The sequence below is a fragment of the Chrysemys picta genome, chromosome 13 (genome assembly GCF_011386835.1).
Source record: "Chrysemys picta bellii isolate R12L10 chromosome 13, ASM1138683v2, whole genome shotgun sequence".
NCBI lineage: Eukaryota > Metazoa > Chordata > Testudines > Emydidae > Chrysemys > Chrysemys picta.
In genome coordinates, this window is record NC_088803.1 from 26,497,056 (window position 1) to 26,510,925 (window position 13,870).

At 42.7% G+C, this 13,870-nt stretch overlaps 1 protein-coding gene across 6 annotated transcripts in view; it reads left to right on the forward strand.

The window, feature by feature from the left end:
• The window catches only part of TOX2 (TOX high mobility group box family member 2), a 258,535-nt gene that overhangs the window by 128,808 nt on the left and 115,857 nt on the right, over nt 1–13,870 (forward strand). For all 6 annotated transcript variants that reach the window (XM_005295412.4, XM_005295416.4, XM_005295415.4 and 3 more), the window contains exon 3: nt 9,726–9,971. In XM_005295412.4, the coding sequence (XP_005295469.1) occupies nt 9,726–9,971 (246 nt within the window). The remainder of the gene's footprint in view (nt 1–9,725; nt 9,972–13,870) is intronic.

Consider the following 13,870-nt stretch of genomic DNA (forward strand, 5'->3'; position numbering starts at 1 on the left):
TCCATCCCATTTTGCACTGTCTCTGGTGTTAGAGTGGGGTGGATCACACCATTCTCCATGGTTCCTTGCAGCTCACCGAAAATAAATTCTCTGCCGTTTTCTCTCTCAGACTCAAGTTTGCCTGTGAACATTATTTCACAGGGCAAATATTTACCTGCAATAATGCTGAAAATCTCCCCTTCTAACTGAATAATATGCTTTGAGATTGGCTGAAACTACTGGATCCTAGCAGATAATCACAGAGAACGTGACTCAGTGGAGAATTGGGGTCACTGGATATTTGGCGTGTTACAAAGGAGAATTGGTTCCCAGGTTCACGGTCAGGTTGTCTTCTCTGTGACCAATAACATGCTGAGATGAAGCTGGCTAGCTGTAGATCTTAAAATGCTTTTTAAAGAAGAGCATTACTGTCCCCATTTTCCATATGAGGAGAAACTGAGGCACAGGAAGGTTAAGGGTCTAATTTTCAGAGGTTCTAAGCACCCACAACTCCCATAAGGTCCATGTAAGCTGTGAGATCTTAGCATCTCTCAAAATCCAGCTATTACAGTCCTTGCTGAGATTCCCCCTTGTGGACAGTCTCAGGTCTGCTGTATTGGACCCAGCCTATGGATCCCCGTTATTCCCAGCCTACTGGGTGTGCCAGAGACCAGTGCTGAAAGCTACAATCTCCCAGAGCTCCATCCTCATTGGCAGTTGGGTGTGTCACTTAACTCTTCGGGGACACATAGCAGATAAAGCAAGGAACCCACAGGCTTTGCACAGGAATTTTTTACACACACACACTCACTCTACTCTTAGCAGTACTGGAGCTATGCAGATCTATGCAAAATCAACACCTACATGCTCCACCTTATGTCTATGCTCACTCCTTCTGTGAGGTCCTGGGACCAGTCCATGTGTGAGGTGGGTAGTCCCCTCCTGCCTTCGACCTCCTGCTTCCTGGCAATGTTCTGATGGGGAAAGAGGTCACATTCTGTCATTAAACAAAGTTTCAGACAACTCTGTCACGACCGACTTCAAAGCCCTGGTCAGGTGGTTAAAGTCCCAGCCTCCCTGGAGACAAACTGGAAGAACCAGCTTCCTTTAGCCTGGTTCCCTTTTTGGCAAATCCGTTGTTCCCATTGTGGAGGGTTGTTCGAAGTTGGTGCCCCCTTGTTGGCTCTCATGCAGAGTCAGACATCTAGGCACTAGGCCCACTAACAACAGAGTGATGATACAATCCAGAATGAGGGTTACAGTGTACAGGCAAGGACACCGCCAAAATGGAGGCTGAAATGCAACATGGATTCACAGAAACCGACTGCCGACAGACATAGCCCCAGAACTGTCCCACAGGTCATGCTGAAAGTTAGCAATGGAACCATATCCCTCAGATCATGTCAAGGAATGTCACACATTTTAGTCTCAAAGCTCCATACCTTTCACAGGTTGATTGTTGAAAATGGTTGACGTCAGCAGTTAAGAATCATGCAGCTGAGGTGTTAGAGCAGGGGTTCTCAAACTGGGGGTCGGAACCCCTCAGCGGGTCGCGAGGTTATTAGATGGGGGGTCGCGAGTTGTCAGCCTCTACCCCAAACCCTGCTTTGCCTCCAGCATTTTTAATGGTGTTAAATATACAAAAAAGTGTTTTTTAATTTATAATGTGGGTCGCACTCAGAGGCTTGCTATGTGAAAGGAGTCACCAGTACAAAAGTTTGAGAACCACTGTGTTAGAGCCATTTGTGCTGAAGGAAGGACTCCCACGGCATTCTTAGTTTCGTGTGTGAATAACTTTTTCTTGTTTTGGGTGCTTGTCACACATGGCAACGTTGTTAGACTGCAACAGCGTGAGAGAAATGGGCAGAGCTGGGAACAAAGGCCAGAGCTCCTGACTCCCAAACCTATGATCTGCTCACAGGAACACACATTCTATTCTGCACTGTTGGGAAACTGGAGGGTGAGAGAAATCCAAGTTAAAAAAAAAAACAGTGAAAAATTTTCAACCATTTCAAAAAAACAAACAAAAAAAACCTTCTTGTTTCCTTTAGAATTTTTTTGGCCAAATTTTTCCCCCATACTCCAACCAGCTCCACTAAAGAACGACTGACTTTGGAGCAATTAAATATCATCTATAATGTTGCATTCATGCTGCAGTTTTCTACATCTGGTAATTGTGGCCCAGACTGTCCCCTGTGTGGTCTGCTAATGCACAGGGGATGGGAAACTCTAAGGTTCTCTTCTCAGTGCTTTCTACCCATTCCTATCTGTCAGTGAGAGAGCTTTGCTTCTCTCGCTCTGGCACATGGATGGAGGAAGCAGCTGGGGGTTCAGGCCCCCAACAGAGCAGATTCTTGAAGAACCATGTACATCTCAGGCAGTCAGAAGAGGTACAGACAATCCACAGTGACCACACCAGCCTCCTAACAGCCCATCTCTTTTTATGATGGTAAGATGGACTCCCCACAGGTTGCTGGACCTGGAGCCCCTCCCAGAAAGGGCAGTAGGTTCCACAGCATGGAGGAGAAAGGTACCTGAGTCATCTTTCACATACCCACCACATTCCTGTGTAGCTGGGGATGCAGGTAGCTATGATGTCACTAACAAAAACATTCCCCAGAGCCCATTCACACCCCAAATCTAGATCATGCATCACACAGGGCCCTTGCTGGGAGGCTTCTATAGTGTCATGAAAGAGGAGAGTAATTCCACAGAACTGGTCTTTCCATACCTCAGGGCAGATGTCTGCTGGCTCCTTGTACCCACCCAGGGAAGAGAAGTAGAATGGATGGCATGGTGCTTCAGGTTAATTTATTAAGAGGGAGGTGGGGACTTCCCTTTTCCTGGGACCTGTCCAACAACATGCTCTGTAAGCCATGTGTGATGATGCCTATAATTGGCAAGAAGGCAGAAACAGGCAAATCCGGGGTTAACACATGAGGAAAAGTTGCCTGGCACTCTAGAGCTATGTGGCCCAGCAAGTTCTTTGCTTGCAGGAGACAAGACAGGGCAGTTGTTTATTGGCACAAGTTCCTCCCACTTTTCTTGCAGTCTGTACCACAACGTTCCCATGTGCAATGATTTTGGAGCAGCTGAATGTCCAGTCTGACTGCTGAAGGGGAGATCTGATTCCAGCATCCCGCCTACCTAACCTCTCCACGAAGCTGCCTTGTGCAGCGCGCTGATAAGAGCAGAACAGAACTGCAATTGTTTCTCTCCAGCATTGGAAGCAGCAGAAGCAGCATGTTCCTTTGTCACATACGCTTACGTTGTGTTACAACAGTGTTAGATGTTTGCATTGAAAAGGTTCAGTGCTGCTTCAGACTCACTAGTCTTTGGGCCCAAGTTATCTTAATGGAAAAATCCTAGCATCTGCCCTTGCACCCCCAGTAATTTGCAGATGCAGTTTAAGGTATCTGTAGTAATGTCCAAATACGTGAGTGTACTCGCACTTCAGGATCTTTGATGTCTAAGTGACCTAAATGGTGGGCACAAAAAGGGAAAGTGGTTAAGCCTTAGAAGAAAGTCAGGCTCTTAACTCCTGGGGTACTGATGATATCCTCATTTTTCACTGAGCTCCTCAGGATCTCTCTTGTCCTCAGCATTTCCTCCATCTCCAGAATAAGATCCTCCACCTCCCTAGCCTCTCCTTTGGGCCCTCTGAATGATGCCTCCCCCTAGGTCAGCGAAGGCACTCTGGGCTCTTCTGTGTATTGCCTACCCCCTTCGAACCAATGAGCTGGTGGGAGTTGCTCTCTAGCCACCTGAATCCTGAGATGAACCTGATTTTGTCAGCAATTGCTTCCTCTGACATTTTACAGGGAGCAGTTTTTCAATGGGACCAATTAATTCTCGTTTACAAAGGTGATTGGGAGTTGAGCACAACTCCCTGTTCTCTGTTGCCCCTCGCAATTCAGACCTCCCTCCAGTAACTCTCACTGTCTTCAGCTTTGGTGTCATCCTTGACCATGAACCCTTCTTCTCTTCTATCTGCAAAATATGCTTATCACCAACTCTGTAGCATCACCTGGGCACGCCGCTCCCCCATGTTAAACTCTTCTTCTAAGCTTTCATCTTCCTTTATCTTGGCAATTGCAGTTCCCTGCCCTAAGACCTCCCTATGTCCCTGCTCCCCAGGCCTCAGCGTGTACAGAATGTGGCTGCTTGAATATACATGAAAGAAACATGAATTCTCAGCCATCTTCCTGAAACAACCCCACTTGCCCTCTGTGCAATTCAAAATCTCCCTCTGTTTATAAACAACCTTCCATGGACTTGCTGTAGCCAGCCTAACAGAGCCTGCATTGGGTCTCTCTTCTCCCTTTCCCTTTCCCTCTCCCGACGGACTTCATACACTTGCTCCAGCTGACTGCCCTCCTTGCTCCCCACCCTCTTCCAGCTCTGGCATCCACTCTGCTCATCCCCAGTCAGGCCACTGGTGTGTGCGGTCAGGAGCAGCCCCTTGCGTCTCCGCACCTCCTCAATACATCTCCTTACCAAGCTCAGCATGATGCATCTCTTTTCCCCCATGAAAGTGACTGGGAATTAATTGCCTACTTGCTATTTGTGCCTTTGAAAATCTCCTTCCTCTTCATTTGTGTCTCCCTCAGCTGTTAGTGAACCTACTCGATAAACTGTTTGGGGTTGCAGTTTGCATGAAAGATACTACACGGGCTGGAACGGCCCCAGGCTTTACTGATACTGTGCTTGGGTGCAAAGGAAACAGGAAATAGGCTCCTTGATCAACCAACAACAATGAGGCTGCAGGAGAAAATCCTCTTCTAACAAAGCTGGTGGATCCACTGACTTGTCAGTGCCTGTTCAGGCTGCCAAAATTAAGGTGACAGATGTAGGATTCAGACACTACCACTGTCCATTTAATAGTGCACTTTTATTTATACTGGTCAATAGAATAGGCTGTAGTGTTGTACAGGATGTGGAAATAACTGGCTGGGTGGTAGTACTGCTGAAAGGCATCTGGGGATTATAGTGGATCACAATTGAATACGAGTCTGCAATGTGATACAGCTGGAAAAAAGGTGAATATCATTCTTGGGTGTATTAACAGGAGTTTTGCATGTAAGTCACAGCAAGTACGTGTCCCACTGTACTTGGCACTGGTGAGGCCTCAGCTGGAGTACTGTGTCCAGTTCTGGATACTACATTTTAGGAAAGATGTCGACACGTTGGAGAGTCCAGAGGAGAGCAACAAAACTGATAAAACGTTTTGAATACCTGAGCTCTGAGGAAAGATTAAAAAAACACTGGACATGTTTAGTGTTGAGAAAAGAAGACTCGGGGATGGGGGGGCTTATAGTCTTCCAGTATGTTAAGGGCTGTTATAATGAGGACAGTGATCAATTGTTCTCCAGGTCCACTGACAGTAGGGCAAGAAGTAATGGGCTTAATCTGCAGCAAGGCTGATTGAGGTTAGATATTAGGAAAAACTTTCTAACTCTAAGGATAGTTAAGCTCTGGAACAGGCTTCTAAGAGAGGTTGTAGAATCCCCATCATTGGAGGTTTTTAAGAGCAGGTGGGACAAACACCTGCCAGGGATGGTCTAGGTTTACTTGGCCCTGCCTCAGCCCAAGAGTTGGACTTGACTCCTCGAGGTCCCTTCCAGCCCGACATTTCTATGCTCTATGAGAGAGGGGTATGATCTCACTAAGGATCAGGGGCACTGCTCCCTCTTAACAGCCCATGCAGCGTTACCTTTGCAAAAGTGGAAGGGGCATGGTAAATTGGGGGTGGAATCATGGCTGCCCTGGTGTCCTGTGGAGGGGAAGGCATGTGGTACCTGCTGAAAGGATGGCAGAGAGGCTGCTGCAGCTTGAATTCTGTCTGAGTCAGCCAGAATCCTTTCAATAGCTACCCTTGTATCATAGCCCCTCTGCATCCTGCTGGGCTCTAGCCAGGCTATGGGATAAGCTGAATCTTCGAAATCCAGAGTCATAAATTCACACTTTAACTTTGAAACAAGTTTATATTTAATTGCAATTAAAAACAAGATGTAAAAAATATTTTTTACATCTCCCCCAGTACCCCCTCATGGCTCCCCTCCCTCAAAGACCCTAGAATGAGTTTCTGCACAGATACAGTCTACACAAGGATTAGCTAGTTCCATAAGAGTTGAACATACTGGACATGGTCCTTGAACTCTAGCTCCATTACCAACATCACATAAAGATATGAAAGGGTCTGAATACAAGGAAGAGAGAAGTACAAGGGGGGTGGGGGGAGATGCAGCCATTTTTACCATATGGCAGAGATATTGCAAAGTTGGAAAGATACATGGATCCTTGGCATCATCACTTCATTTTAACTAGGGTTGCCACCTTTCTAATTCCTGGTAACTGGACCCCGCCCCGAGGCCCTGCCCCTTCTCTGCTTCTTCCCCCAAGGTCCCACCCCTGCTCCACCTCTTCCCCCGAGGCCCCGTCCCCATTGCTCACTCCACCCCACCCCCACCCCTGTCACTAACTGGATAATCTCAAGGAGCCTGCCTGCAGGTAGGAGGCGGCCCCAGCTGAGCAGGTGCTGGCGCGGGTTAATACCCTGGTGCCTCCCTCTGTCCCACAGTAACTGGGCCTTTGGTTCAGGTGCCATTTAGGGTTGCCAGGACCCTGAAAATCTGGCACAGAAGCCAGAAACTGGACTGTCCGGATAGAAACTGGATGGGTAGCAACCTTAATTTTAACATGCGCCTATTACTGCAGAATAAAGCAGGGACTTTGCACCCAACTCTCCCCTCCCCCCAGAAGTCAATGGGAGTCGTGCAGATTCAGGCTCCTCGTTTCAGATGAACTCAGTATACCTGAAAGTGGAAAATCCTACGTCTTCCGCATTTATAGTATACTAGAGCAAGCCGCCTTTTAGGGAAGTTGAGCTTCACTGTGGTGACATCTTTCAGTCCCTGGTGGGATGAATGGGTTTGAACATAAACCGGGGGGGGGGGGGAGGAGGGGGGAAGGGAGTTTGTGATAGTAAATAAGTAACATTTAACGTAATTTATAATGTAATCTATAGTGTATATTATAATGCATAATCTACTGCATAATTTAATCTAAAATAACATTAACATGCAAAATATGTTGTGTAACCCACTTGATGAGGAAATGGTAGTTGGTTGTTACTGAGACAAGTAGACTGACAAGTAGAGACTGAGTTTTAGAGGACAGCATTTCTTCAGTGGTAACTTTAAACCACCACTTGTGAGTATGGATTCAGTCATCCCAAACGTGAAAATAAACAGTGTGTATTACAATACATCATCATCATGGATTCCACCTATATACAGTATCTATCTACTGAATCTCTGTCTTATTTTTCTAGCTGTCTTTTTAAAACACGTATAGAGTAAATATAGGCTTGGAAAATTGTTCTTAGCTGATATGGTGTGAATGGTTGCAGGCGTGAAGTCTGATTATGTTGATTGGATATTGTCTAATCTGATTCTGATTGTGTACTGCTTTGATCCTTATTTTGATATGACTGCATAATACTGTAGTGATTCGGAAAGCTTTGTGATTTAGACAGTTCTTGTTTTCTGAGTTGAATAGAATGAGGAGACAGAAATGCGCAGGGGGTGTGAGCCGCGATGACAGGTTTTCCATACTCCTAACAAAACCACCTCAAAGCCTTTTAGCAAGCTGCTCAGCAGAAACATAAGAAACTTGTATTTTTGAAGAGCGCTTTAGGAAACTTGGAGTGGATTTTACATAATTTAACTAAGTACAGCAAAGCCACTTGCTTATATACCTGATTCCAAAATAAACCAGTTGGAAGAAGTTTGCTGTGCAATGATTAATTCAAATCCCTCTCTGTATACCGTGGAACAAAATCCTCTTAAATATCTGGGAAAGAATCAGTGCACTTCAAACTGTGTAACCCAAATGAAAACTAACTACCAGACCTATTAAATGGAATCCATCGGCCCTATATTCTTTTATGTGCAGCCTGTCATCCCCGCCCCTTCCAATGTAATATCTGAGCTAGACAAGCTGACTGGAAGAATAACTGAACTGGAATCTCCACTTGATAGCTGTGTTGATACTAATATATAGTAGTATAGACCTTGAGCCCCCATTTCTTGTGTACACAGTGTGAAGTCAATGGCAATTTTGAGGGCATATAAATCACAGGATTGGCCCCACAATAAGTTCTCCGATTACTATCTTTATTGCAATGGTATCATGTGAACAACATAGGGGAGACAAAAAAGGAAGGGGAATCACCTTAGCTAAGGATAATGAAAATGTTAAACTCCCTGCACCTCTGTGTAGAGTGACGAAGGGATGGTACCATTGCAGTCAATGTTTCTCTCCAAAGAAAGTGCCAGGACATTCAAGCTCATGCCCTCTCCGACTGGTGCTTCATAATGAGATTCCAGACAGCCTCTTCTTCACTTGCTCTCTGCTGCGTTTCATGAAGACTTTTTAATTCAAGTTACATAAATCTTTTATTTTATTATTATTTTAATCTGGGGTGATGGAAGGTGAGGATTTGTGTGAGAGTTTTGAGGCAATGGCTTAATAGTCTACAGTGTTTAACCATTTTTACACACATGAATTTCTGGTCTTAAATCAAGTATTAAATCAAAATCCAACCATGAAACTAGGTGATCTTGGAAACTGATCTTAAAATCCATGTGTATAACACTAGGGATAAACAGAATTTCATATAGTATAGTCATATATGATGTAGGATAACTTTAAAATAAGCTTTCTCTTTAAAATAGAACTTATTATTATGTTCTTCCATACCACAATTAACAATCTTATTGCAAGATTCACATTTATTTTAAATTTACTGTAGATCTAATATATTTTGTCTCAGGAGAATTACAGGGGTGCAATTTCAGATTAATTTTTAACATAGGTCAGGGAAATGTTTTAATAAATCCCACTGAACTGGAAATGATCACGATAAAACTATCTGCACATTTGTGTTCTTCTTCAAGGTAGTGTCATCAGGAAAAGAGCTAGTTAAAGGTATTTTTATTCTTAAATATCTTTGCACAATGAAGTAAATATGGGCAGGTCTCCATGCCTGGAACAGTCAAATGAGACTCATTTTTTAAAAAAAGATGCTACAGCTACATTTCTGAATAGGTCTCTCAACTGGTAGATAAATACTGGGTTTTTCCAAGGAGCCTAAAGGAATTTGGTGCTCAGATACCACTGACTTTCCATGGGAGTGGAGTGCTTATTTCCCTTAAGCCCCTTTGAAAATCCCAGTCATAAATATTGCACACTCATTTGTGTGTCCAAAGAAGCATTTGTACTCACAAATGCAGCAGTTGTATATATTACTACCAGATTTATGCATGCAAATACCCTTTCAAAAAGCAAGCTTAGAGCACTTTTTGCAAATTTAGTTATTTTGGTCATATCTTGACATTGATCCATGCATGGAATTTTCTGCTGAGGTGGATGAGAGTTCTACAAAGCAGATGGAGGCAGGACATTATACCTTAGTGATAGAAATTGAAGCTCAGGCCATGAGAAATGCCCTTCTGTTTGATTTGGGATGATCTTGATATTAACTACAGCATACTGTGATAGTCTGATGTTGCTTTGGGACCTGCTTATGAACATGACTGGGCATTGTCATTTAGAAATTATTGTATTATCTGGTTGTGGTTAATTTGTAATTTAATTTTTTTTTTTTTTGCATCACAAAACATTTCTTTTGCTGAAGCAACAAGGAAGTGACATATTGTAAAAATGTCCTTTTATTATTTCAGACGTATAATGGTCAGAATGAGAATAATGAAGACTATGAAATCCCTCCTATAACTCCTCCTAACCTCCCGGAGCCCTCGCTTCTTCACTTGGTGGATCATGAAACTGGGTATCATTCACTGTGCCACGGCCTCCCTCCAAATAGCCTGATACCAGCATATTCCTATCAGAACATGGACCTTCCAGCCATCATGGTGTCTAATATGTTGAGTCAGGATGGGCATCTGCTCTCCAGCCAACTACCTACGGTGAGTAAAGTTTTCTCTTTTATCATGTTCTGTTTGATCTGATATAATCCACTGTGTGTCATTATGAGTCGTTTGAATTTAGAAGGATATTCGAGGAAAAAACATTTCCAACTAAGGATTGAATAAAGGCAGTGAACACTGAGCTGCCTTCAGTTGGAAAGGGAGCATATCTCAAAGATGGGGGTGGTTTGATTGATTCCGTAGAAGTCATTTGCATGGCCATGGTCATGGTGCTTTTCAGCGTAATTTTGTATTTTAAATTCTATGCCTTTTTTGGACCCTGTTAATAACCTAATTGTATTCAAGGGGTGGTTTTGTATTTCGCTCTTGGTGCATAATGTCATACTCATTGATTCTTGCCTTTAGGGAGTGAAGTACGCAGGCTTTATTTTTCCTGCATACTTTGGTTGGGTCATCCAAAACACATGGGAAAAAATAACCCCAACTATACATACAATATGATGGGGGCTAATTTAGCTACAACTAATCAGGAAAGAGATCTTGGAGTCATCGTGGATAGTTCTCTGAAGATGTCCACGCAGTGTGCAGCAGCAGTCAAGCAAACAGGATATTAGGAATCATTAAAAAAGGGATAGAGAATAAGATGGAGAATATCTTATTGCTCTTATATAAATCCATGGTACGCCCACATCTTGAATACTGCATACAGATGTGGTCTCCTCATCTCAAAAAAGATATAGTGGCATTAGAAAAGGTTCAGAGAAGGACAACTAAAATGATTAGGGGTTTGGAACGGGTCCCATATGAGGAGAGATTAAAGAGGCTAGGACTTTTCAGCTTGGAAAAGAGGAGACTAAGGGGGGATATGATAGAGGTATATAAAATCATGAGTGGTGTGGAGAAAGTGAATAAGGAAAAGTTATTTACTTGTTCCCATAATATAAGAACTAGGGGCCACCAAATGAAATTAACGGGCATCAGGTTTAAAATAAATAAAAGGAAGTTCTTCTTCACACAGTGCACAGTCAACCTGTGGAACTCCTTGTCTGAGGAGGTTCTGAAGGCTAGGACTATAACAGGGTTTAAAAGAGAACTAGATAAATTCATGGAGGTTAAGTCTATTAATGGCTATTAGCCAGGATGGGTAAGGAATGGTGTCCCTAGCCTCTGTTTGTCAGAGGGTGGAGATGGATGGCAGGAGAGAAATCACTTGATCATTACCTGTTAGGTTCACTCCCTCTGGGACACCTGGCATTGGTCACTGTCAGTAGACAGGATAGTGGGCTGGATGGACCTTTGGTCTGACCCAGCATGGCCATTCTTATGTTCTTACGTTAAAACAAAGCATCCAAAAAAGATCCCAGGGCACTTCAATATTGATGATCTTTTGAATAATAAATATACCACTACGTTCGTTGCAAGTACTGTAAAACGGGAGCAATCTGCTCACTGGCATAGTAAAAAGGTTAAGGTATGGCATGAACTACCTCATTCTATGGTTTAAAAGCCCATTTAGTGAAAGAACTGAGCCTACGCCATGTCCTCTCAAAGTCAGTGGGAGCTTTGCTCGTGACTTTGAGGGGAGCAGGATCAGTCCCCAGTCCTGCATAGGTTAGAGGTGGCAGTCCTAAAATGCCTTTTGGGTTACTCTGGAGCAAGGCGATATCTTCAGAAGTTTCATGTTAACCTATTGCAGAAAGGAATAGCACAGGGATAATGAATTAAAAATGGAGGTCTGGGGTGCGGGAGGGGGGGAAATGAGCTTACTTAACCCAGTATAGAGATTCGTTCAGCACAGAACCAGCCATGTTGTGTAAGCTTTTGTCTTGATTTCATCAGCTGTATTGAATTTATGATGAAGTCATTTAATAATATTTTCCCTTTTAGCAGATTTAACTACATGGTAGGTTTTCTATATTAGTTGCTTCTAAGATCATTGATTTCCATGGGTGTCACTGGAATGCATCAATATCAAACAGAGCTAATTTTGTTTAATTAACATGCCTGCATCTCCACAACCATCCTAGCTAAAGAGTATTTGCTTTTCCTTGTCTCAGTAGATAAGGGTCTGGAAGGTAGTAGTGTTCACAGGAGCTATTATCACTTTCTCTAGGAACATACCAAAGCTCCCAAAATCCTTGGCATGTCTGCACTTTTTTTTTCTTGATTAAGTTTATGTGTTTAAAAACAATCGATTGAGCATGATATTGAAAACTGATCTCTTTCTATGAAATTAAATATTACATTGGGCTCCTCTTTAGCTTTTAGCTTCTTAGTTCATTAAATTATTCATTTCTGAGACAAAAAGAGTCAAATTTGTATGAAAGATGTTTTCCCTAGTTTAATTTAAAGCACAGCCCCTACTTCTGACCCCTATTTTCATACCACAATATTTTTATCCTGTGTTGATTGTCTCATTTTTGCGAGGTGATATTGCATTGATAAATCAGTTTCTAAAATACCCAAAGAAACAAGAATAGTGGGATTTATTAAGCAGCTTCTGAATGTCTGAAATAATTTATTTTGGAGTAGTCCTTGGGAAATGTTCTCTTTCTTATTTTATGGTTCTGTTTTACAAATGCAGCATCTTGACAATAAATCAGGACTGAGCTAGGGAAGATAAGAAGGGGGCTTAGTATGCTGAAAACAGAATAGAGAGATTGAGTTGTTTCCCCCTTACCACTAAAATTAAAAATCCAGGAAACCCTGAATTTTTCAGCTGATAGTGAATTGGAAGTGTTTGGTTTTAAAGCAAAGCCGTTGAGAAAGATATCTCCATAGGTCCCAGCGGTAACAAGGCAGACCAGTAAATGAATTGTGTAGTAATTTTAGGCCCAAATGAAATCCTTTCTTACCCTCTGCTATCAAACTTTTTGTTACAGGCTGACCCCTCTTTTCCCTCACAAATTGGCCAAATTCTGCCTTTGGATGCACGGACAGGGATCCCATTGACTCCAGTGTGTGCACATGGCAGTACAGCGTTTGTCCCAATGTGCATGTGTAATCCTGATTAGCATTAATGGGAGCTGTGCACGCACAAGAGGGAACAATAAAATCCCAGAGATGGAGCAGATTTTTAAATTTGTATCATTAATACCTTCTGCCCGCATGTCCATCAAGTCACAACCCACTTGGTAATGGTCTAATGAAATAGACGGTGCTTCAGGCATTTCTTGGGTGACATTGCAGGGCGTCTGAAGTGCTGTTGTCCTCCCTGAAAGTTACAAGGTAGATATTTGCAACAGGAAAAATTCATTCTGAGGAGGAACATGTTTACTGACTTGACAATAACAAAGCATTAATTGTTTCACTGTGTGTAGTAATGGGGGCATCAGCCAGTTAGGAAGGTGACTCTTGTTTGAGAGTTCAGCAGGAAGCCTGATGAAATTTGGTCTTTGTTTCAAGTCCTAAATGACTAATGCAAATGTTAAGGGTATTAACATGCCTCCGATGTGCTTCGGCTCGCAATGGGCTGTACGTTTTTTTGCATACACAGATGTTTCCTACCTTTGCTGCCATTTATTTTATTTCTGGAGTAAAAATATTTTTAATGAAAGGGAAAAATTGTAATTGCAAGAAGTTTGGGATACAAATCTTAAATGTTGTTAAGAATTTATGTCCAGTAGTTGGATTTTTTCATGTGCGCTCATGAAAAATCTAGGACTATTAAAATGACATGACCTAGGCATTACTGAGAGCAATGGGAAATGACATTTATTCTACTACTCAAAAAGTAATTGGAAATAAGGGAGGCTCTGCAATCCTGTAGTGTCTCCTATCCAAGAATCTGATAACTAACACTTTCCAACCATTTCATGAAGCTTCACAATACCCCTGGGAGGTAGGAAATTGCTATCCCCATTTTACAGAAAGGAGCACTGCAAGGTGAAATAGTTTGTTAAAAGTCCCACATTGAGTCATTAAAGAGCCAGAAATAG